Below are 26,110 nucleotides of genomic sequence, written 5' to 3'. Positions count from 1 at the left end.
CTGTGCTGCCATGATTAGTGCCTCTGTGCTGTCTTTCAGTCCATCCACCAATAGGATTTCTGGACGTCAGCCACTTCCTCTATCTGGCGGTGGTACATACCGTGCAGGGGCCTGTCCTTCCATGATGGTTCCTCCCCTTGCAACTCTTTCTTGGGTTTCTACTGCCTGAGGTATTCACTGAGCACGGAGTCGGTCATGGCCATTTTCCTGATGTACTTGTGGATGTTTTGTTGTTTCATCCTGGACTCTGGTACTGATACTCACCAGTCCTTGGCCTTCTTCCTACCGCTTAGGATACAAGTCAAGTCAAGTCAAGTCAAGTGGCTTTTATTGTCATTTCAACCATGTACAGTGGTACAGTACTGAGTGAAATGAGACAACGCTCCTCCGAGACCCTGGAGGATACAGACACAAGACAGTGCAATGGAAATGTGTGAAATGCTGAGTATTGTGCAAAAGTAACTTGCTGTCTCAGGGCTTGCAAAATTTCAAAATCCCTGGTAGCCCTTCAGGCAGGCACTCTTCAGTTTTCAGTTTTTTCAGGGACTCTGTCGCTGAGCCATGTTTCTGTGATAAAAAAGACGCAGCAGTCTCTAAATTCCGGCTGCGTGGTCTGCTGGAGTCGGATGTAGTCCAGTTTATTGAGAGGAAGATGGATGGAAGAACCGGTTGGCTTGGATTTGCTCTTAGCCTATTACGGACCGCACCACGCTTGATGCACTTCCGCTTCCTCACGCAGCGCTTTCGGCAACATGTCCACTGGCCACCAGCATCAGACGATGAAGGACAGAAGGCCCGATTTCCATAGCGCTTCCAGTAGTTCCGGGTCAGTTTTTGTGTGATGCTTGTAATTTAGAAGTGTTTGCCGTTGGTAAACATGAACACCGATTGTTCTGGTGTCCATGTGGCTCAGAGGTTATCATGAAAATTCGATAGAAAGCCCAAAAGTACAAAAACAGCACAATTTGGTCTTGAGTGGCCGCTGCTGTTCCCACGCCACCAGTGTGCTGCACTTGGGGTTAAACATGCATGGTAAGGAGCTTCCTTGTCTTGATGTCAGTGGCGTCTATCTCCTCCTTTGGCCAGCTTATTATCACAGCAGGGTACCTGATCACAGGCAGGGTGTAGGTGTTGATAGCCTGGATCTTGTTCTTACTGTTCAGCTGACTCCTCAGGACTGGCCTGAACCCTCTGCAGATACTTGATGGTGGTAGCTTTCATAGTGGCCTCTTTGTGGTTTCCATTTGCCTGTGGGATGCCCAGGTACTTGTTACTGTCCTCTCTGTTTGAAATGTTGTCTTCTGGTAGTTTGATCCCCTCAGTTCTGACTGCATTCCCTACACTTCTCCAGTCTGAACGACATTGCGGTGTCTGTACGTTAGGTGGTAGAAAGGAGGCCGGGGACTGGTGAGTGTCAAAACCACAGTACAGGATGAGACAAGGAACATCCACGAGTACATCAGGAAGATGGCCCCAACCAAGCCCGTGCTCAGTGAATACCTCTGACAGCAGAAACCCAAGAAAGAGGAGGAAGAGGAGTAACATTAATGGAAGGACAGGCCCCTGCACGGTATGTACCACCGCCAGATAGAGGAAGTTGTTGACATCCAGAAATCCAACCAGTGGCTGGACAAAGCTGGACTGGAAGACAGCACAGAGGCACTAATCATGGCAGCATAGGAGCAAGCTCTGAGCACAAGATCCATAGAGACATTCCATTTTACTCCAGCTCTGTCTAGCTACTGGTAGGACTTCTGGATGTCAGCTACTTCCTCTTTTTGCTGGTGGTACATACCGTGCATGGGCCTGTCCTTCCATGACAGTTCTTCTCCTTGTTCATCTTCTTCCTTGGACTTCAACTTCCTGAAGTATTCACTAAGTCACGCAATCAGTTCTGGCCATCTTCTTGATGTACTGATGGATGTTTGTTTTCTCATCCTGGACAGTGGTTCTGATAGTCACTAGTCTTCGGCCTCCTTCCTTTCACTTGATGTACAGTCACAGGGTGCCATCATAACACCACCTTTCTGGACTCAATGCAGTAACACTTTCCGTTCTTCACTGGTTGCAAACTAAAGATGCATCCACAAACGGATCTGCAATTAGAAATCAATTAGTAAATCGCCATGTCTGTCTTACTGTTCCATGGTGAAATGTCAAAGCTCATCACTAAATAGGTAAGTGGTGCTGCTTCTGCAGCTATACAAGCCTTTTCATCCCATTTATTTATATAGCGCTAAATTGCATCAACGTCACTTAAGGAGGCTTGATATCTTAAGGTAAGATGCTTCAGTTATGCAGAACGTTACTCCTTCTTGTCCTCGAATGGACTGTGGGTCATCAATGACCTTTCCTTGTTGCATCTTTTTCAATTCCTGCATCACCCCATATGTATGTACTTCAACAAATCATGTTTTCTTAACCTGTGATTCTGCTTTCCTGTTTCCAAGTCACTCTAGTCTACAATTTCTTCCATGTCACGACATAGCTGGCTGGTGGTATCAAAGTCTCCCTCCTTTCTCCTGTTCCGCCAGCTCTCAGTCTCATTATAGTCTTTGTGCTCTCTCCTAGCTAACAGTGGCCTTGAACCTTAATGCAGACTCTCTTTGTTTGTCCTTTTGCTTTATAACAGGCCCTTTGTTCTTTCTGCCTTATTGCATGCGCTGGTCCTGTCCCGGCCTTCAACAGCCTTCAACCTTAACACAGGCTCTTCTTTCTCTCCTGACCTTTGACAAACGCTAAGCCCTTGCAGGCTCTGTGCTCTCTCTCCTCTTTGCAAGCCCTATCACACTCTCTCTGCTCTCCATCGGCCATCAGCAGCCCCATGCCTTAACCCAGGCTCTTTTCTCTCTTGTCATGCAACTTTCAGCCTTTTGCAGACTCTCTGTTCTCTGTTGGCCAGCAGTTGCCCCAAACCTAATGCAGCTTATCTCTCACCTGTTTCGCAACTTTCCACCTTTGCAGGCTCTCTGTTCTCTGTCGGCCATCGGTGGCCTTAATCTTCTCTCTTCTGTTTCTTATCGTTCGCTTGCTTTTCTGCTGCACTCTAGCCTTCAGTGGCCCTAACCCTTAAGGCAGCCTCTCCTCTTGGGACTGCTTTTGCCAACTTACAGGCTTTTCGCAAACTCTCTGTCTCTCACCTGCTGAACATCAGCGCCGGGCCTATCAAAGGCCCATTGTCTCTATCTTACCTCTAGTCTGTCCTCACATCTCATTTTGGTTTCTCTCCACCAAGCTTGCCCTCGAGCATCGTCACAGGCTCATTCTGCTGCTCTACCCTTTGCTCTCCAGACCCAGTTTCTAATGTAATGTGGTGCTTATGCATGTTATGCCTTTCCCTGTGCCATGCATTACCGCTAACGTTCATGTGTTCCATTAGGTCAGATCTCAATGCCACGGTAAGATTGATTTTTTTTCTTTGGGGGTCATGCCCTAACTCTTATCATTGAGGGGATTCAGTTGTGTTGTCCTACTGTGTTGGACCATCAGCATCTAACCCATTAAATACCACAAACTGAATTCTGTACATTAAGAAATCAATCAAAACCATAACTTTAAACTGAAAGCTTCATTCTTTTTGCATTCACATATTGGTGTGGTTGACATTCACCATCATAATTTTGAATTTGAGAGTAACAGTCTGCATCTCTCCCATAGCTGTGCTCTACCCCAAAAATAAAAACAGGAATGTGTGTCTTTTTTAACTGCACTGCAACTGTCTGTTATGTCACTGGACACATTACTGTGTATGTAATACATCTAATAGAGCATACCATGGCTCTTGGACTGCAAGACTGCAAGAATACTGATGTAATGTTGATGAAAGAGCAGAAAGCACTGTCTAGATAGTGATCAATATCAGTGAGACAGGAATGTCAAGACATGTAGTAGTATTTGTTCAAGAATAAAGTTTAAGGTGAAAATAAAAAAAGGAATTCAATAATTTGTAATATATTTATATTATATTTAAAATAGACACATACAGTCAGGTCCATAAATATTGGGACATCGACACAATTCTAACATTTTTGGCTCCATACACAGCAATGGATTCCAAATGAAACGAACAAGATATACTTTAACTGCAGACTGTCAGCTTTTATTTGAGGGTATTTACATCCAAATCAGGCGAACGGTGTAGGAATTACAACAGTTTACAAATGTGCCTCCCACTTATTAAGGGACCATTGAAAAACTATTGAAAAACAAATGTTGTATCCAAGATGGCCGACTCCCAAATGGCCACCATGGTCACCACCCATCTTGAGGAGTTTGCCCCCTCACATATAGAGATTGACAGACCATGTGACTTTCGTGCATTGCATGCCGGGAACTCGTGGCAAAACAATCCAAGTACCGCATCAAATGCAAGCATTTGCAGCACCGCAAAACGTTCATTCTTCGGTTCCAATACCTTCTTGCTTTTTCTTTGCCCCCCCCAAAAAGGTATGTACAAAACGAAGGAGAACAATACTGGTCTGTACAAAGACAGACTTGATGAAAAGTCAAAGAAAAGATACGAGGAAAAAATCAGTCGAGTGAAAGGGTCAGACCCTTACGAGCACAGAGTGGACAAAAGACGGTTAGCGTGCTGCCCAACTTTCACCACGCTCATATTTATAATTATACGGTTCTTGGAGTGAGTGCACACACTCATGAAGTTTAGTAACTTCAGGTCACTGCAACAAGCCCAGGTACAGTTTACCGACGAATGGGTGCAGGACCTTGAAATGTACCGCGTAGAACGAAAGACCATCGTACGAACAAAGGTAAGATTTCCAGTCTCACAAATCGTCTTCATAAATACATATTCGTTAACCGTTTATTAATATAACCTTTGAGCTAAACGGTAATTAATTAGTAGTGGAAATAATTTCTGGTTCGCGTTACAGAAATGTAGCAGTGACAATAATACTGTATGCTGTAATCGTACTGGGCAATTAGTGATACAAAACAACTGTTTTATCCTGTGAATAAAAGTATATGTTTTTGTCAGTGTACCATGGTAATAATAGAAGCGAAACGCAATATTGTGTCAGGACAATTCACTATTTATGCACAATAAATAAAGGAGCATATAGCGCGACAATTTCTGTTCAGCGCCAGACTTGCTTGTAACCTATATCACCAATTATGATAAATTACATAATAACTACAACAGCAGACTGACCTTTGTGGGAATGCTTGGAGCAGACTAACCTGTGAGCTGGAGTGTTCTGGGACGTTATATTTGATCTTTGAATGGCTGCAATCCAGGCCATCCGTGGCTCTTTGTTACTTCGGAACCATGGCTCGAACAATTTCTCTTTCTTTCTCTTCAACGACGTAATCCGATAACAACCGATCTCTTTACCCGTCGGCTTCCCGTGGCTCTCATGTGACCGGCTATTGCAGTTAATAATACCACAGCTTCTTGCCATTTTTTGTGTTTCTTTTTATCGATGTGTGACTGATTTCAATTGAAAGTCTGCGTGCACTAGTACCTCTTGCCACGAGTTCCCAGAATCCTTTGCGGTCTTACCCCTGAATGACGTCACAGTTCAGGCCACTATTTCTCAGTCCAATGCTAAATATGCCAAACAACATTGTTGCTGACATCTCCCCGGCCATTTGTTTCAACCAGGGGACCGGGTCTGGCTCTCCACAAGACACCTGAAACTTCATAGTGAATCCAAGAAACTCACTCCCAGGTTTATTGGCCTGTACAAGATCACAGCCACAATCAACCTAGTCACTAATCGATTAAGTGACCAGACCCTGTTTTCCACACGTCGCACCTTAAGCAACGCATTACCTAACCACTTTCACTGCCGTGTTGGAGTAATCAGCACCCTGCAGCACCAGGCAGCAAATATTTCCTCTAAGCCAGAAGGGAAAAAAATATTAAGAAAGCTCTTAAAACATGTGGTCGCTTTCAACACCAGCTGTCTGCCATCTACAATGCCGTTTTGAGACTCCTTCTCAGCTGCTTTAAAGCCCATTCGCACCTTTTGTCAGGTGATCTCAATAGGTTACATGATAGGGCGATGGACAGTCCCACAATGGCTTCACTCGACACCTCTGTTGATAATCACCCATGCCCTTTTAAACACCTTGGCTCTACCATTTGCTTTTAGAACTGAAGACGCTTTTTGGATGGGAGGTGAATTGATTGAGAGAATTCCAGTCGCTTTTCTTTCCAAGCTCTTTAGATTACCATGACCTGGATGAATGAGAACCTACACAGATATTTGCATGAAATACTAAAATGTCTCAGTTTAAACATTTGATGTTTTCTATCTTATATTGTGAATAAATCTGGGTTTTCCATGATTTGAAAAACAGTGCATTCTCTTTTTATTCTTATAATTAAGTCCTAACGTTTTCGGAATTATTTTTTTTATATGGTAAAGCTGTAACGGTTCTGGTGGCATGCTCATGATTACCAACATGAAACAAGGGAAAAAGAAGCAAAAAAACTAAACAAACCTCTTAATGTGGAGGAGGGGTTTGTGTGATCTGTGGTTTGTATATGAAATTTGCCCCCAATATGGTTTTCCAAGGCCAATTGGTCCTGCGTGAGTGATGAGACCAAATGTGATTCACAAGATGATGACAACAGCAACGAATCATGTTACCTCAACTGTATCAAGGTTACCAGGACCCCCACTCATTTTTCACATGTTCTGAGGAAAAATTTTCCACAAAAATACATCATGTTTGTTGTGCGTCTGTGTTACACAAGTATTACAGAAAATTCAGAATTTCAAATTGTTTTCTCACAACACGTTCAATGTGTAACAGACTTAAAAGTTAGGGATGTGGCTGCTGTAATAGATAAATAGGTGGTAGCACAGAGTGTAGAACCCAGTTCCTGTCTACAAGGCCTCATCTATAATCCACTGGAGAATTTTAATGGAATTGTCTTGTGCAGTTTTATTAATGTATCAGTCCTAAACAGTAGAGATATGTGTGCATTGCACTCATACAATTTGTTTTTACAGCTTGATAACAAAGCTTGGTCACACTGATAATTTACAAACTCGAAAACTTGAAAATGTGGAATCCAAACCCAGTGGGTGAAATGATGGTTTCATCTTTTATAGTCTATGTACGTTAATCATGCTTACTCATCTCCCTTTGACTGCCACACCAAGAAAGAAGCAATGGAAAAAGCCTTATGTGCTCACCCATTTGGCTGAGCAGATTGATAGCTTTAATGTTTAAACATGGTGATAACCACAACCTGAAGAAATGAACTATAAATGAATTCTTGTAATCATTAAACTAGTCAGTATAACAAAATGTATGTAATATTTGAATTACCTTCCATAATTTGCTATAAAAACCCTAATCTTTCCTGCACGTTGTGTATAATGTGTCTCTACACTGCACAGTTATAGGGGAACACAAAAAGTAAATGGTAAATGAACTGTTTGTCATATAGTGCTTTTTCACTGTACCTGAGCACACAAAGCACTTTATACAATATGCCTCACTTAGCCATTCATACAAGCACTTTCTGTATACTCAAGTGCCTCCTATCTGACATTCACACTCCAATGGATGCATCGGAGACCATATTGGGGTTAGTATTTTGCCCAAGGATAGTTGGCATGAAGACTGGAGCAAGGAGGGGAGGAACCACCATGGAACAACCAACCCTCCACTCACCTCCAGAGTTACTTTAAAATTCAGTATAAGATGTTACTGAACCTGCAAAACAGGTGGTTAATCAAGATTTCAGTAACTCAACAAGAGAGAAAACCCAAAAGAGGCCTTACCTTTTCATGGTAGTAGAAACTGTATTTGATAAATTAAGTTTAGACTACCTACTCTATCATTTACTCTGAGCATTTAGGTTTACAGTATGATAATGATGAAGTAAGATATGATTTGCTGTTTAATCAACTGGTGACTTGACATATTAAGATGTCACGGTGGCCTTTTTGATTTGTAGCTGTAACTGTCTGTTCACACCTCCAGAAAATATTTTGCAACACCTTAACCGAGTTTAAATGTTAGTTTACATGACGCACAAAACACTCTGCTCTACTGTTCCCCTGCAGCGAATCATAAAAACAACTGGTTGTTTCTGTGACAATGAAAGCAAGTCTGGTCCTTGCTCTCTCCAAGACATTACACGGTATATTATCCACAGCTCTAGCTATTAGCCTAAAGGTACTCCATTTCCACAACAGCATAACTGGAATGACTTCCTGAGTAGATAAACTGTTGATAGGCCAAGATCTCAAGAGTAATTACATCATGTTTTATAGTACATAATCCAGGAGAAAATGATGAGAAGCCAGATGAAAGTGTGCATCAATCAAATGTAACAAACCCAATTATTGTCAGCCCTCCCTCCTTTTCTTTGCTGCTCACAGCCATCACACATCTCCCCATGACTCAATCCTGATATGGCAATTACAGCGGTGGAGAGTCTTTGCTAATAACTACAATCCAATCACTTCACAGCATGTGCGGAAAGAAAGAAGACCTGTGATAAATAATGACAACCCGCAATTTACTTGATATTGTTATTTTTACACTTGCTTCTTCGATATCAGGCTCATAAATGGCTTTAATGTGAATTTCTTCTTAAAATTTCCCTTTAGTGCCATGGTGCCATCACACGGCAGACTCTGTGCTGTCTGTGTTCATAACCACAGCCACAGGCATAGACTTAGAGGGGGGACTTTTACAACGTGTGCATTTATGCCCCACAGTAAAAACATAAAGGAAGCTTTGAAACAAAATGTTTCAAGATTAATCAGTAAAGCAAAACGTCCTCTGATAAGAGAGGTCTTCTTTGGCAACGAGTCATTTTTACCTCCAAAATATGTGAATTATAAGAGATAAAACTGATGAACCTTTGATGTTAAATGTAAATATATGAAACACAGATGTGGTGCTGTGACATTAATCAGCAGCTCCACAGCATTTCCTCTAATCCCGGGGTTAATAACCGCATAGGAAAAAATAGCAAAAAAGAGAAAGGGGTAAGTATTTTTTCTTAATCTCAAAGAGGCTTAAAACGCATGAAGCCATTTGTTTTTGCTAATAAACATTACGTCATCTGTCCTTATTGTTTTCAGCCAGCCAATAATATTTCTGATGTACATAATTTCTAAAATGTATACAAGCCGTGAACATGAGCAGAAACACTGCTGAAACACAAATAAGCTTTTGACAAGTTAATAATTTTAGAAGTGTAGAGGTGCATCATGAGCACAAAGCAGGTTGAGCCCCCTGCCCTCCAAGAAAAGACAGATGTGAGTTGATAATTGACAGTCAGCTCATGACTCTTATAGCTCGAGACAAGCTAATAAAAAAGAAGAAACAAAAGAAGAGTGTTTTTTTTTTTTTGGGGGGGGGGGGGGGTAGCTTTTATGTGTGCTAACATGGAGGCGTTAATATTAAATAAGGTGTGATTAATTAATGAAAAGATTTGGGAGCAATTATTTCAAAGTGAAAGAGAAGAGCTTAAGGGCCTCTGTATTTGCTGCACCTGAATGATTTTCATGTATTCCATTACATAGATAGCAACATTTTCATGACGCCTGCCCATGAGCACAGGAGCCATGTAATTAAATGTAACTGAAAAATTACACGAAATGTTTCGTTTCCAGATCCTCGTGTATCAATAAGTCTCTTGTTTTCATCGCTATTAAAATTACTTAAGCACCATAATGAAACACTAATGTGAGTTCTATAAATACTAAACATAAAACACTGAAAGTAGATTTTTGTTCACAATCATTCAGTCTTGAAAGACGTGAAAGGGTCTGTGGAAGCTGGGGAGAATGTAATGGTGCCTGCAACATCATTCAGCGTGTCTGGTTTGGCAGTCAATCAGTGATGGTCTGAGCAGGCAGATCCACTGAGGAATGCTCAGATCTCTCAACCCAGCATCATGGCAAAGGATGCAATTAACACGCCAGTCCACTGTGCCCATTTCAAGCTTTATCTCTCCATAGCGTGACATGGATACCCATGCGGAAGCTGCATTAATGCATGGAGAAGCTGCAGCTGCAGCTGGAGGAGATAATGTATTCAAAGCCAAGAGGTCGTTAGTGATCAAAAGACATATGAAGTACATGCGAGGGTCATTAATCACCAGAAACTATTACCTTGGCAGCTAATATGTATTTACATTTTAATGCTTTCCTGTGATTATTTTCATGACTTGAAATAAAATATCTCCCTCTGCTGTTATTGAAGCTCACTGTAACTTACTGCAACTTCTGCATGCTTGTACATTTCACACTTTGCTGTGATACTAAGTTGAGATAGTAAGATACTTATGGGCTCAAATTGTCATAAATATTTTGCACTGGTAAATCAGAATGCGTATATTTGTGCATCTGTAGATAAGAATTTGTGTGTGCGAAAAAAAGATTTGTGTGCGTGAAAATATTTACATAAGTTGCAATTTTTTTTGTTAAAGTCTGGTTACAGATACAAAGCAAAAAAATCCGTGTGAAGCTCTGCACTCAAGTTTCAACTCACAAGTACGAATTTTGAGCCAATTTTTCTTCTTTTCAGCTGATTGGTCAATGTCATGTCAATCACAAATTTATCTATCCAATGAGAGAACAGATGGGTCAATGTCATGTCCTCTGAGTGCAGAGTTTCACAAGGATTTTCTTGCTTTGTATGTGTAACCAGACCTTAACAAAAAGAATTTGTAACTTGTGTAAATATTTTTACACACACAAATCTTTTTCTTATCTACAGATGCACAAATACAAAACTGATTTACAAGTACAAAACATTTATGACCACATTTTGAGTGCTGGGTGGTCAGAGTATCCAAGCAGTTCCTGGAGGATGAAGGCATTGGAGGCTTTTTTAGCCTTGCGCGTTCAGTGTCTGCACTGACGTTCATATTAGACATAACAACGTATTGTGTCATATTGACATTGTGTCTTGACAGCACACTATATACTAATTGATATGATGAACTAATGTACTCAAAAGTTTTAGGCTAGCTCCACACGTACACGGGTATTTTTGAAAACTGAGATTTTCCTTTTTCATTTTTAAAAAATCCCGTCCACACGTAAACGCCAAAAACAAAGGAAAACGCTGCCGGGAACATGCCAAAGCAACAGGTGTCGATATATTCCTAACCGTGTAGAAATGGCAGAGTAAACAAAGATGGCGCATAGAAGCAGAGGGTCAGAGAGCCCGGTGGCGCCAGTGTCCGGCAGCCTCGCCTCTGTCAGTGCGTCCCAGGGCAGCTGTGGCTACAATGTAGCTGCCATCACCAGTGTGTGAACGTGTGTGACTGATGTGTAAAGCGCTATACAAATACAGGCCATTTACCATTTACCATAGAAGCAGAACTGAGTCCTATGTTTGGAGGACAGTAACTGTGTGTGTATATGTAAGCATTTAAACACAGCAGAGAGTAAAATTAACAGTAACAGTGTTTTGTCTAAGTCCGCCATTGTAGAAATTAATTTCACTGAAACAATAACGTGGCGCACAGTGTGACGTCAAAAAAGGCGCACACCTTTGACGCTGCGTTTTCTCCATTTTCCTCGTCCACACGTAAATGCAAAAACGCAAAAACGGAGTTTTCGAAAATCTCCACCCTGGCAGGAGTTTTTAAAAAATTGCGGTTTGCAGTGACCGAAAACGCCGTTTACCTGTGGACGAAAGATGCAAACGCATAGAAAAATCTGCATTTCAAAAAATACCCATGTACGTGTGGACGCAGCCTTAGTAAGATTTAGCGATGTGTTTCAAAGCACACTTGTTATTGTGTAGTAAGCTATGAGGAAGACTGTGCAATACTGTTCTGAAAGAGCCAGAAAAATAGACCAGAGAACTCTGAATGACATATTTCTCCACAGGAGGCGTCATGTTATACAGTCCTAAGCTTAAGATCTCAAAGAAAAGTAACCATACCAGTATAGTAGACACCACCAGGGATCGATTGGACAAGGAGTCAGAGACATTAGTTGTCTTCCCTTTCTGGTTGTCTGTCATGTTTAGGCCACTCGGAGGGTCCCAGGTACCAATCTGTAAACAAATATTTAATTAATTCTTCTTCTGTTAGAAGGCAGATAGAGTACATGCAAAATCCATTGGTACAGAAAAACATGAGAGCATGAAGTGTTAGATTTAAAAAACAAAAATGTTTAATGAGTTTTATATTACAGAACAAGCAAAGAATAATAGTACAGTTAACATAAGATTTATATTAAACAACATCGTCCCCAAAATAAACAAATATAGATTTAAAAATAAAATAAAATAAAACCAATGCGAGAACGAAAAATAAAAATGACAAAAACAAACAAACAAACAAAAAAACTCAGCACCAAGTATCATTTTCTAAATTAATTCCCTTCATAATGTCTGAGAAACTCAGTTAAATGTAACCATATTTCTTCTAAATCTACTCCCTTTCCTCTAACAATATAAGTAAGTCGTTCCAATACAATACATGATGCCATCTCCTTCACCCACATATGACTTGAAGGTAGTGATGGTAAATTCGATTATTTTTACTGAATTGAGTTTGAATGAGTCACTCGCCAAAATGAATCAGGTTTTTTGAGTCATTTGAGTCACTGAGTCAGTTGCCCAGAGAGTGTAAAAATGTACATTTTTACTCAAACTTAATTTGTTTCTCTTTTCATGTATATCCTACTGCTAAGATGAGTGATTGAAAAAGAAAAACAACTATTTTTATAGAGCAAAAAAATAAGATTTCTAAAGGGAACATTTATTTTATTTATTTTTATTTTATTTTATTAGTATTTTCCTCAAATGTGTCAAATATATATTTTCTCATCAAAATGTCCACTGAGCTGTGAGCCAGGGGGCGGTAATGCTCCTTAATGTTGGTTGTCAACCAAGAAGAAGAAGAAGAAGAAGCTGTGAGCCAGGAGGGAGGGGGTGAGTGACTCCTGAGTGATTTGTTCATGTTATGATTCCGCACAGGAAGGGAAGGGGTGAGTAACTCAAATGTGCTGTTAGCATGTTAGCAGAGCGATGCTACTGTGAACAGAGGAGGTATTGTCTTGATGTCTGTGAAGGTTCTCAGTCATCCAGGTCATCGTAGTCAAAGGAGCTTGGACAGAAAAGCGTCTGGACTTCTTTAAGTTGCTTGAAGACGTTTCACCTCTCATCCGAGAAGCTTCTTCAGTTCTAAGGTCAAATGGTGGAGAGTCCCAGATTTAAACTCAGTGGGAGTTTCCCCCCTGATGATCCTCTAATCACCTGAGCCAGGGTGTGACAATGGGTGTGGGACACAATCAGCCAGGGTTTCGGGTGAGCTCATTGTGAAACCTGGCCCCACCTTATCGTGTGATTTGATCTGAGGTCAGATGGCCCAGGATGTGAGTGGGCGTTAAGGCGTCTGGGAAGGATGTCAAAACTGGATTATAGATGGCAGAGAGTTGGTGTCGTAAGCCCCGCCTCTGTTCAAAGATGGTCGCTCTGTCCAAAATGTCCAAAATGTGAACATTGGCATCCTCGAAAGAGTGTCCTTTATCCTTAAGATGCAGATGGACTGCTGAGTCTTGTCCTGTGGAGGTGGCTCTTCTGTGTTGTGCCATGCGCTTGTGAAGTGGCTGTTTGGTCTCTCCAATGTAGAGGTCTGAGCATTCCTCGCTGCACTGTACAGCAAACACCGCATTGTTAAGTTTGTGTTTTGGAGTTTTGTCTTTCGGGTGAACCAGTTTTTGTCTGAGCGTGTTGCTGGGTCTGAAATACACTGGGATGTCATGCTTGGAGAAAACTCTCCTGAGTTTCTCTGATACACCGGCTACATAGGGGATGACAATGTTGTTGCGTCTGTCCTTCTTATCCTCCCTCGCTGGTGTTTGGTCTTCTTTTCTGTGCCTCTTTGCTGACTTTAAGAATGTGTGTGTTCCTTCTTTTTCCCTTCAGGCTTAGAGGGAACATGTTCTGCCCGGTGGTGTAGGGTCCTGATTACTCCAAGTTTGTGTTCCAAAGGGTGATGGGAGTCAAAGAGGAGGTACTGGTCCGTGTGTGTGGGCTTCCGGTAAACTTCGATGTTGAGGTTGCCGTTCTCTTCAATGTGCACAGCGCAGTCCAGGAAAGGCAAACAGTCGTCCTTTGTGTCTTCCCTGGTGAACTTGATGTTTTTATCCACAGAGTTAATGTGCACAGTGAAGGATTCCACTTCTTGTGTCTTGATGTTGACCCAGGTGTCGTCCACATATCTGTACCAGTGGCTGGGTACTCTTCCTTTGAAAGAGCCAAGAGCCTTCCTTTCCACTTCCTCCATGTAAAGGTTGGCTACAATAGGTGACACGGGGGAGCCCATGGTACAGCCATGTTTTTGTCTGTAAAAGCCTTCGTTGTACTTGAAATATGTAGTGGTGAGGCAGAGGTCTAACAGTGTGCAGATCTGATCGGGTGTGAAGTTGGTCCTGTCCTCCAAGGAGCTGTCTTCTTGTAGTCGTTTTCTGACAGTCTCCACGGCCTCCGTGGTGGGTATGCAAGTGAAGAGAGAGACTACATCAAAGGACACCATGGTTTCATCTGGATCCAGGGTAAGTTTCTGGACCTTGTCGGTGAAGTCGGTGGAGTTCTTGATGTGGTGTGGGGTGTTCCCCACGAGAGGCGCAAGGATGGTAGCAAGGTGTTTAGCAATGTTATAAGTGGCTGAGTTTATGCTGCTGACTATGGGTCTGAGTGGAAAGCTTCTTTGTGGATCTTAGGAAGTCCGTAAATGCAGGGTATGGCATCCCCTGGGTAAAGGCGGTGATATGTAAGGCAGTCAATGATTTTGTCCTTTTCAAGGTCCTGAAGGCAAGCTATAACTTTCTTTTTGTAGCTGCTTGTGGGGTCTCGCTTTAGGGCTTCGTAGGTATTGTTGTCACTGAGGAGCGTAGTGATCTTTGTATGGTAATCTGTAGTGTTTAGGACCACGGTGCATCTTCCCTTATCAGCTGGTAAAACAGTGATGCTGTGGTCTTTGCTCAGGGAAGCGACGGCCTTCTTTTCTTGTAATGTGAGGTTAGACGGAGGGACTTTGGCACTGGAGAGGGTGGCCGAGACCTTCATCCTGATTTGTTCTGCTTCTGTCTGTGATAATTTATTAATCCGTATGGTGGTTTCTGTGGCTGAGATGAGGTCCACTATGGGCAACTGTTGCAGAGAAATGGCAAAATTGAGTCCTTTGGCTAATACTCTCTTTTCAGGTTCAGTGAGATTCCAGTCTGAAAAGTTCTTCACCCATTTCTCCCGACTGTCTTCCGGTGTGTTTTCTTCTCTGGGTTGTGTAGGTTCAGACTGAGGAGTGTGTGTTTTTGAAAGCAAGGTGTGAAATTTCCTGCGTTGTCTTTCTTTTCCTTTAGAGTGTTGGGCCCACTGAGCTTTGTCCACAAACTTGTAAACCTCTTCTAAGATTGGAGAGGGTAGAAGGATTTCCAGTTCCTGCAGAGTCTGGCTGATCTTGATCTGGAGGGCATCTATGGTGAAATGGACCTGTCTTATCCTTTCACTTAAAAGGTGATTTTGCGCTCTCTGTAGAATCAAGTCTGCTCTGTATCCCCTGACAGTGAATCCAAGGCGCAGGCTCTTAGGAACAACTCTGCTTTGTCTGCATCTTAGGTTGAAACGGAGATGGTTCCTGTAATCTGCTAGTTTCCTTGATTCCCTTTCATACTCCCGCACCAGTTCCAGGGTGTTCCTCCCAAAATGTACGGCAATATTGTCTTGATGTGAGCTTTCTACTCAGGGTTTTTCTTTCCAGTCCAGAGCAGAAATGTTTCTGTTAAGAAACTGGCTGTTGTTTTTTTCCCCACAATTTTAATTATAAGTTAGATATATTTCTACTAATGAAATTAGTTTGCTAACAGCAACAGGGATGAGTCAGTGAATGACTCATTTGGGCCTTTGAATTTTTGAGTCAGTAAAGTGATTCTCGAGTATTGAACGATTCGTTTATGATTCGCACGTGACTACTTGTGGGTTCATCCATTTTCTTCCAATACAAACATATTAAGCACCTGGCTTGCAGGAGTCCAAAGTCAATTTATTTTAGCTGTCTGGAGCTAAAATCACGGTTCTTTGGATTTATACCCAACACACACATTTTTGCTTCAACAGGTATATTTACTCCAACAATCTTAGATAGAGTTTGCATGACTGATTTCCAGTACTGCTGTAATTTTGGACAGCTCCATGCACAGTGAAACAGAGTGCCCTTCTCGTCTAAACATTTACTGCAACTATCTGGGATGACAGGCGACCAGCGATTCAGTTCTACTTATATTGGAGGAGTTTCATCCTTGTATTAATTGATTGCCTTTGAGCTTTTAAACATGCAGTTTCCCAGTCCGCCTCCTGTATCTCCTCTTGGATGTCAGCGTCCAACTTGACATCCATGCGTCCAACTTGTCAGGTGGATTCTTTATCATGTGTTAATAGAGCTGTATAGAATAAAGAGATACGACCTCTACCCAAGGGCCTTTGAAGTATGACATTCTCCAATTGTGATAATGGTGGCTCAGATACAGTCTGTTTATATTTTGACATAATGAAATGTTTAACTTGTTGATATTTAAAAAATGTTTTTGGGGATGCTGTATATTTCGCATAACTGATCAAATGTAAGAGGGTTGCCATCCTTATAAAGATCTGCCACCTTCTGTACACCTGTATCTGCCCATCTTTTGAAACCCCCATCGGCTCTTCCTGCTTTAAAACATGTGTTGGCCCAAATAGGTGAAAAACGAGAGATAGAAGACTTATCTCCCAAATACTGATGGGCCCTATACCAAATATCTATTGTGTTTTTTAAAAAAGGGTTATTGCAGAAAATAAATACAGATTTAATTGAAGATGTGTTACTGATGTTTGTTCAATTTGTATCCAGGTCGGGGGTGTCTCAGTGGAAAAGTGGCTGAGCGCGGTTTTGCAGACCAGTAATACAGTCTAAGATTGGGTATTTGTAACCCCCCTCTTTCATATGGCAGGTACAACAAGCAAAGTCTTAGTCTAGGTTTTTTGTTATTCCAAATAAATCAATTAAAGATACTGTTTAGCTTATCAAAGAATTCTTTTGGAAGAGGCAGAGGAAGTGGCTGGAAGAGATATAAAAAATTGGGTATGTTCATTTTGATCATGTTTATACGGCCTGAAGTATTAGATTTAATGGCTTCACATCTTGATATGTATTTATAAACTATTCTGCTTTCTTTTTGGAATTTTTATCTTTTCTTGTTCAAGAAGAATCAGAATCAGAACACTTTAATAATCTCTAACAAGAGTACCAATTATCAATTTATCTTTGAAACTCGTTCAGTGTGAGAAGAAAAATAGCAAAAAACAAAAGAAAGAAAGGAAAAGAAATAATAATAAAATGAAAATATTTTTTCCCCAGTATCAGGAATGGCTCTTATAAACAATAGTATGAATGACATTCCTGGCATCATCACTCTGTTAGAAGAAACTGATGCCGTAAACTCAGAGAAAGACTTCAGGAAACAGCTAGAGATAACAACTGTCATGGTCTGGCAGTCCTCGCTGGTCAACCTGCCTTTGTGATGGCTCCCCTCGTGGTCCCCTGCTTCCTCCTTTATATGTACGTGTGTGTGTATCCAGCGTACCAGTTTATGGGCATCACCAGACTGGCAGGTTTTTCCCACACTGAAGCAAGTCTCACAGGCTGACGCCGCTCATCCTCGTCAGTGGGCCTCTACTTAACCGTGTTGCCGAGCTTCAGTCGACAGTGGCTCGTTGAGTTACGTAGTCAGTACATCCTCAGCTCTGAGGTGAAACTATCTTTGCTGGTGTTTGTTCGTCACGTCTTGTTAGGAACCTGGAGAGGAGTGTGTCCCGGGAGCAGAGTGTGGGAGTTTTCACCATTCACGCCACGTACCGCGAGCACTGTTCAGGAGTCGGGAGCACGTTGATGGAAACGATCACACATTGTTCATATTCTCACTATAAATAAACGCACTCTTTGACCGGAAATTTGGGTCTCCTTCTTGCCACAAACACTGACACAAACATTAGCTCTTGCTAATGTTTTGTTAAAACTTATTTATTATTAGGGCTGGGTATCGTCACTGATTTCTAGAATCGATTAGATTCCGATTCATAAGGTCCTGAATCGATTCGATCCACGATTCGATTCGTTTTGAATTGGGGAAATTTTGCCTCAGTCAGAAATATTATAATTCAGAACAGTACATTTACATATTTTTGTATCTATAAAAAGGAAGCTGACACAGGCAAGACTTTATCAAAGGTGTGAGCATCACAGCAGAGGCCTTTGTGTCAAAGTAGCGGAAGATAAAACACTGAAAAACATGAAGGTGATTTTCCTGTTCTGGATTTTATAAAAATATTCTGCAGTACATCAAAAATGAAAGAAACCAATTAATCAACATACGAACATCACCTCTGAAGTTACAGCAGTTTTATTAGACACGGCTAAGCATTTTGCATTTTGCATAATTTTAGAAAGTTTAAATTTGTTCAGTAGCCTATTGAAAGGCAGAAATTAGGTTTTCTTTTTGGAAGTAAGTAAGTCACATCTCACTGATTCTGATCCGCGGTCCGCGCTTTGTGTTTACGTCTTTGTGCAGAAGCCTGTACCTGCTCTCATTTACTGTTTTAAATGTTTGGTGGTTGTCAAAATTTTGTGACGTTTCACCAGAGATTCTGGAATTTCGGGCAAAATACATTTATATTAAAAAATCGATTCAGAATTTTAATGAATCGAGATCACGTTATCCGTAAGCCAGAATCGATTTTAATCGATGAATCGATTATTAAAACCCACCCCTATTTATTATATTTATTATACAGCAACTATAAGTACGCAAAGGTACTTGGTAACACAAGTGTCACTACGCATTGCTAATTTTTGTTGCGCAGCCTGTGTACCAGTTATGTGCACCCCTGTTTATTATATTTATTATACAGCATAATAGGATTTGCAGTATTATACAGGGTTTATTCTGGCTGTATTTCAAAACACTTTAAATGTAGATGCACTTTGTAGAGCAAAGTGAATGAGGGCAAATTCAACACACGTGAACTTGACAGTAATTAGAGCTGCAGTGATATGTGTACAGTGCCAGTTCACAATAATAGTCATCTCAATGTGTTTTATATAGTAACGTTAATAGGGAGGAATAAGAGGACAGGGAAGAAAAGAAGGAAAGAGGAAGACAGAGAGATGACAAACAACAAGAGAAACAAAACACAAAGAGGAGAGTATATAAATGGTCATGACACACGGGACCAAACGCATGTTTCATTAGGAAGTGAAAACTGGAGAATGTTTCCACTTTAACCTTTTGTATTGCAACATTAAGTTGACCACCCTCTGGTGGTGGTCAGAGGGCCCGGTGGCGCCAGTGTCCAGCAGCCTCTGTCAGTGCGCCCCAGGGTGGCTGTGGCTACAATGTAGCTGCCATCACCAGTGTGTGAATGTGTGTGTGAATGGGTGGATGACTGGTTGTGTAAAGCGCTTTGGGGTCCTTAGGACCATGTAAAGCGCTATACAAATACAGACCATTTACCATTAAAGAAATGCATTTAATGTGAATGCAGCATCTGCTTCAGCATAAAAGGAGCAAGTTTATGTTCTGCAAAATGTCCTTGAAGACAATAAGACTTTTTTTGAGTAGTACCAAAAGGTATATTAATGTAAAATGCTGACCTTTCTCCCCCTGTTTCCATTCTGGTTACCTGCTGACAATAATGTACAGCACCACTATTACACATTGGCAGTAATGTGAACTCTCAGCACTGTCGGTGGGCACTTTTCTAGAGTTCCACAGGGAGCAATGTTAAAAATGATCTGGATCAAGAATGTGGCCTTTTGGATGTTGATGGAGGACAACACTGAAGGCAGAGCGTTTGGGGAGAATGCTGAAGAGAAAAGCAGGAAGAAGAGGTCGGCACAGCTATCAGATTATGCCTCAAGGCTTCTCGTGTTTTCTCATCTCTCCCTCAAGTCTCCTGCTTCACCCCAGCACCTCCCACACTCCACCAACCTGTCTGCCCTGAGCATCAGTAAAAGGGACCACAAATACTCCAGCCACACACTCTTAGGGGCACTTCTGATGCGCTGTGTGAGGGCCTGAGATGGGTTTTGTAATTGCAAATCAACTCTTTAATTCAGGCTTCGTGAAACTGGAGGACTTCTGAGAGGTTTTATTAATGGGGTAAATTATTCATAGAGGCACAGACACACACGGTACACAAACCAGAGGTCAGGAGCTGCTGAGAGGCAAGCGCCACCGAGGATCCTGAAGTGTTTGCAGTTGCATGCAAGAATATGATTTTATTATTTGTATCAGCAGCGTTGGGGGTTCTCTTCTCACAGATAATCTCATGAATCTTAAATTAAGTGTTGAATACTGGAGAGATTCCCGTGAGTCAGTAATTATTTGAAGAAAAAGAAGAAACGATTACAGTCACAATAACTCTCTGAGTGTACTGGATGAGTACTGTTAAACCTGAAAAGTTAAGTTCAGGTTTAACAGTTAGAGAATATTACTGTGTTCTGATCATGATCATATCACAGTTTCACATGAGCTACAACCATGGGAAGATATTGTTGTCCTTATTTTAACATTTGTTGTTAGGTGTCCCCAAAACAGACCAGTATGACTGCAGAGGTTCAACAGTTGACACATTCATGAAAGCAGTGAGTTAAACAGGTGACCCAGACACAGTGTGTCAAACAAAATCAAAGGATGAGGGCGGCATGTGTCTGTATGCTGACTCAGGCACAGATTTAAGATTAACATCATCCTCATCACATCTCTAAAACGCGTTAGTGGTTTAAATCAGTGAGTGTTGTGAAGTTTCCTAAAATTAAAATGGGGCCACTGCTTTTTGTAAACTGGTGTAAAAGAAGGTGTTCAAGCTGCTCAAGCAGCTGGATATGATCTGATAGTGTTCTTAATATGAAATATATTTTAATTCAAAGATCTTTTGAATTCATCTTCAGAAGATTTTCATATACTGCTGTTGTTTCAAACATAACGCTGTTCAGAGTTAGCAGTTACCCCCTGCAATTTTGTGGAAACCACAAATACCCTCCACAATTGCGTGTTTTTCGCAGTGATATATAAATATTGTTTTCCATGTGTTTTATTGCTAAATTATTAAGAAGAATAAAATTTACTAAATAAATTGTGGGCATGAAGGTGTGAATGTGTCTTTAGATGTCTGTCTCTCTCTGTTAGCCTTACTTCATAGGGTGGTTTGTACTCCACCTCTTGTCCTATGGTAGCTGGGAGAGGTTCCAGTGGAAGAGAGTGGATGGAAGAATGGATAAATAAATATTAATGTAAATTCAGCAATATTTCCATGTAAAATATAATATTGTACTATAGAGAGAACAGGAAGCAACCACATAGGAGAGATGCAGTGCAGCGTTCTTGCATTGTGACGTTCATTATGTTTCACTGAGGCAGTAAAAAGTCAGCAACCACCCAGATACAAAGGTAAAGGTATACTTAAATATTTGATTCATCTGTAAAATAAATTTCAGTTTTTAAACTTTCAAGCATCAATAATAAAAAAAGAAGTATGCTGATTCTATTTATTTTCCCGTATGTCACAACCAGTGCAAATATTTGAATTTGAAATCGGACTTATCCAGTCCAAGTCAAATTTCCGAGTGTGGAAATTTCAGATTCACCATATCGTGAGGTGGATTAGTGAGTGGATGTTTAGCTCGCTCCTGGCATACAGTTTGATGTAACTCATGATGGTCACCCCACTCCTGAATCCACATCCACATCCATTCTTTGTGATTAGCTGAGGAGGTTGAGGCCTGTGCAAAACAGCAGTGGGAACAGAATATTCTGGTATATTCTTGTGAGCTTTCTTTGAAGCTGTCCTTCAGTGTTATCTTCCACAGTCCCGTTGAGTTTATGATATAAGTATTCAGTATTAGCCTTTACTTTACAGCTCAGGTGGCAGAGCAGGTCAGCCACTAGTCAGAAGGTCGGTGGTTCGAATGTGTGTGCGAATGGGTGAATGACTGAATGTAGTGGAAAGCGCTTTGGGGTCCTTAGGGACTAAGTAAAGCGCTATACAAATACAGGCCATTTACATTGCCAGGCACTCCAGTATCAATGTGTGGGGCATTGAGTTAGGCTTTCTTGTACTCAGCCGTTGCACTGATAGAGCGGTGCACCAGGACTTTGGAACAGGTTGGTCTGCCTTGTTGGTACTGCTCTGTGAGGCTGGAGCTGGTGTCTTTGACCTTTGGTGTTCTTTTCAATGCATTTCTGTTCTGCTCGTGTACTGACTTATGTGTCTGCACAGCTTGTTTGCTACGATGCTTGAGGGGCTTGTTGCAGAGTGGCAAATAGGTTAGGTTTGGGGAGGCCGTAGCTTTGGAAACCCTTCTTTCTGATAAAGGCTACAGTTAGGGCAGGATGAGGTAAGGTCAAGGTATTTGTGTTGCTATTGGTTCAGGTATGGTATGCTGCCGAAGTTCTCATTAGGACTGAGGATTTCCCTCGTTTAATTCCCCATGTGTCTATATTCCACTGTGGCATGTCATTATCTTCGATCTAGTCTCTCCTGTACTTTGTGTTTTGTCATTTTTGTTGTTCATGGTCTCCGACCCTGCAACTGGCAGCTGAGACAACTGTCATTGTGAACTGACCCTCTATAAATGAAAATGAAATGAAGAATTAAAAACAAAGGTATTGACAGTAACCTGGCTGTGTTAGAGAAGCATGATAAAGAGGACAGTCTACAATAAACAACACAGTTTAAATTAAAGTGCCAATGACACCTGGTGAGGGCCTTATACTATCAAATCAAAATGAAGCTGTGCATGTCTGTCATAGGTCCAAGAGCACAGGTGAAGGTCTACACAGACATTACTCATATGCATTTTGATCATGTGTGTTCCCTGCTACATTGACCCTTTCATTTTGTGTGTTATCTCATCATCCCATTGCCACATATACAGTCATATAAGGTGAACCTCTAAGTGCACAAACACATAAATATTGAAGACACAGAACCTTTTCAAGCCCCTCCTCCTTCAGACTGATTACATCAAGGTCAAAGTCTGTTCTCAGGCCATTGGTCCGGTTGAAAGTGATTCTCCCCGTCAAGCCATCCCAGTGAGCCTAAAGAGAAAAGGCAGAGAGACAGAAAATAGAAGAGGAGACATTCAACCAACAGTATCAAGTCTGTTGTTTAACTTTTAAATATATTCTTGATGTTGAAGCTGCAGACTGAGCAGAATAGACAGTTTTTCTATTCTCCCTTTTCCACAGAGCCTTTCTGTACACTCTTTTCTGCCATCAAGGTGCCTGCACAGACTTTGTAACTGCGTTTATAACAATTACCCAATCTTTACAGATGGCAATTACCCAATCTTTACAGATGTTTAGGGATGTGATAGTATAAGATGTAGCATGAAAGGGGTTCAGAGTAGAGACGGCTTTTGCTCAGGCACAGCAAGTCATCACAGTACTTCTCCACCTGGAAATCAGGGACTTCGAGGCCTATCTTTAGTAAGATGAGTGGGAGTCACAAATCTGGAAGTTACTCATTCAGCTGCATGAAAGCATTTGTCATACTCCTTTGACTCAGTGTCTGGTACCTCCGTGATGATACCGCTGCTGTTCACAGACATATGGACATGTTACTCAAGTGGAGATTATTATATGTATGTCAAAAATGGTGCTATAAATATAACACAATTAATAGAATCAGGCAACACACAGAAATAAACAGTTATTTATAGAAGAAAACTTCATAACTGAAACTGACAAAAAACATACTTAGAGTCTGCAACAAGCAAATGGTAATGTCATGGTCACTGGTTTTGGCTCCAGGGCTTTGAAGTGCTTGGAGATTTGGGATCCATTTTTATTATTCATCTCTTGCCACCGTAGCATGTTGATGGGGTCCGTGTGCCCCAGTGATCCCAGGATGCATGTGATCATGGGTATTTGCCCTTGATAGGGTCTCCCAAGGCAAACTGGTCCTGGGTGACAAAGGAGTAGCACTTCACAATACTCCTATGGAGATAACAACATGGGATATTGTTACTCTGCCTGGTATCAGGGTTACCAGGGCCTTATCCCTCAAAGCACGGTTTTAGGGAGAGTGTCTGGTAGTCAGACCTTAACCAATGGGGACCAGACAGATGGAGCCCAAAGAAGCATTTACTAGGATACTTTGGTCCAATGAAGCACTGAAAAATCACTGTACAGTTAGGCCCATATATTTGGGCACTGGCACAAGTTTTGTCTTTTTTTCTGTTTACTGAAACATATTCCAGTTATGTTAAATAATGGACATGGACTTACTGTGCAGACTCTCAGCTTTCATTTGAGGGTATCCACATTCAAACTGGATGACGTGTTTAGGAGTTTCAGCTCCTCAACATGTGTCATCTTCTTTATAAAGGGAGCAACAGTAATTGGACAACTGTCTCAAATGCTCTTTCATGGGCAGGTGTGGGCAGTTCCTTTGTTATGTCATTATCGATTAAGCAGATAAAAAGCCTGGAGTTGATTTGAGGTGTGGTGCTTGCATTTGGAAGATTTTGCTGTGAACAGACAAAATGTGGTCAAAGGAGCTCTCCGTGCAGGTGAAACAAGCCATCCTTAAACTGCGGAAATAAAACAAAAACACATCTAAGAATTTGCTACAATAGTAGGAGTGGCAAACTCTACAGTTTGGTGCATCCTAAGAAAGAAAGAGAGCACTTGTGAACTCAGCAACGCAAAAAGGCAAAGATGACCATGGAAGTCACAGCGGTAGATGATCACAGAATCATTTCCAAGGTGAAGGGAAACCTCTTCACAGCAGCCAACCAAGTGAACAATGCTCTCCAGAAGGTAGGCGTATAGATATACAAGTCTACCATAAAGAGAAGACTACATGAAAGTAAATACAGAGGGTTCGCTGCAAGGTGCAAGACACTCATAAGCCTCAAGAACAGAAAGCCGAGATCAGACTTTGCTAAAAATAAATAAATAAATAAAAATTTAAAAAAGCCAGCATAGTTCTGGAAAAATATTCTTGAGACAGATGAACCCAACATCAACCTCTACCAGAATAATGGCAAGAAAAAAGTATGGAGAAATCATGGGAGGGCTCGTGATTTAAAGCACACCACACATCTGTAAAACATGGAGCAGGCAGTGTGATGGCTTGGGCCTGCATGGCTGCCGGTGGCACTGGAACACTTGCGTTGTAATGCGACATGAGACAGATGCAGCCAAACTAAGTCTGAGGTTTTCAGAGACCTGCAAACCATCTAGTGATGTCCATGAGTTCAAGACTTCAGGCTGTCATTGCCAGCAAAGGGTTTTCAACCAAATATTAGAAATGAAAATTTTATTTTATTTTTATTTTAGACCAATTACTTTTGAGCCCCTGAAATTAAGTAATAGTGTTTTAAAATGCTTTAGTTCCTATATTAATATTTTTGTTGAATCCAGTGAAATATAGCTGAGAGTCTGTACATCAACTGCATCTGAGTTTTTTCATGAAAAATTAATTGTGGTAATGTAGAGATCCAAAATTAGAAAAATGTCATCTCTGTTCAAATAGTTATGGACCTAACTGTTAGAATGAGTCCATTTACCAGTACGTTTACAATAATGGTTCAATTTACCTAACCTTTCTGAAGTCACTGGATAGGGTATTCGAGGGTGCCCCCATCTGAGGACTAAATTATGCTACAAGGAATTTCAACAGTCGTTTAGGCAATGACGTTGAGACCGGGGGCTTATTGCACATTTAAACTCCGATGAATGTATGAGAGCATCTTGGGCTTAGTATCTTGCCCAAGGATATTTTGCATGCAGGAGCAGCTAATGATTGAACCACTGGCCTTCCAATTAATACATGACCTGCTCTAACTCCCTAGCTACAGAACCCCCTTTACACACTTGTAACAATGCTTCTTGGGAAAAAGCCTTGTACCATTGTAAAGCCTGTTTGTTTTCTCTTGAATGGTAACGCATTTGTAAGGAAAATACATCTGTGGGTTACGCAGCAGAGTTGAATATGTGGTTTGTGCCCATTAAAAACTTGCCAAATCTTTTTTACCAATAGCAAACAACATATTTCGCTATTGAATATTTTATTTGGGAGTAAGAGAGTGGATCGGCGTATTGGC

At 41.2% G+C, this 26,110-nt stretch overlaps 1 protein-coding gene across 1 annotated transcript in view; it reads right to left on the bottom strand.

Moving 5' to 3' along the window:
• The window catches only part of grik2 (glutamate receptor, ionotropic, kainate 2), a 346,902-nt gene that overhangs the window by 107,593 nt on the left and 213,199 nt on the right, over positions 1–26,110 (bottom strand). The window contains exons 9-10 of the mRNA XM_080897244.1: positions 22,989–23,096; positions 11,899–12,012 (exon numbers count right to left, since the gene is read on the bottom strand). Of these exons, the coding sequence (XP_080753370.1) occupies positions 11,899–12,012; positions 22,989–23,096 (222 nt within the window). The remainder of the gene's footprint in view (positions 1–11,898; positions 12,013–22,988; positions 23,097–26,110) is intronic.

This window comes from Rhamphochromis sp. 'chilingali', assembly GCF_963969265.1.
Source record: "Rhamphochromis sp. 'chilingali' genome assembly, chromosome: 11".
NCBI classification, from domain to species: Eukaryota; Metazoa; Chordata; class Actinopteri; order Cichliformes; family Cichlidae; genus Rhamphochromis; species Rhamphochromis sp. 'chilingali'.
This window is presented reverse-complemented; position numbering and strand designations above follow the sequence as displayed.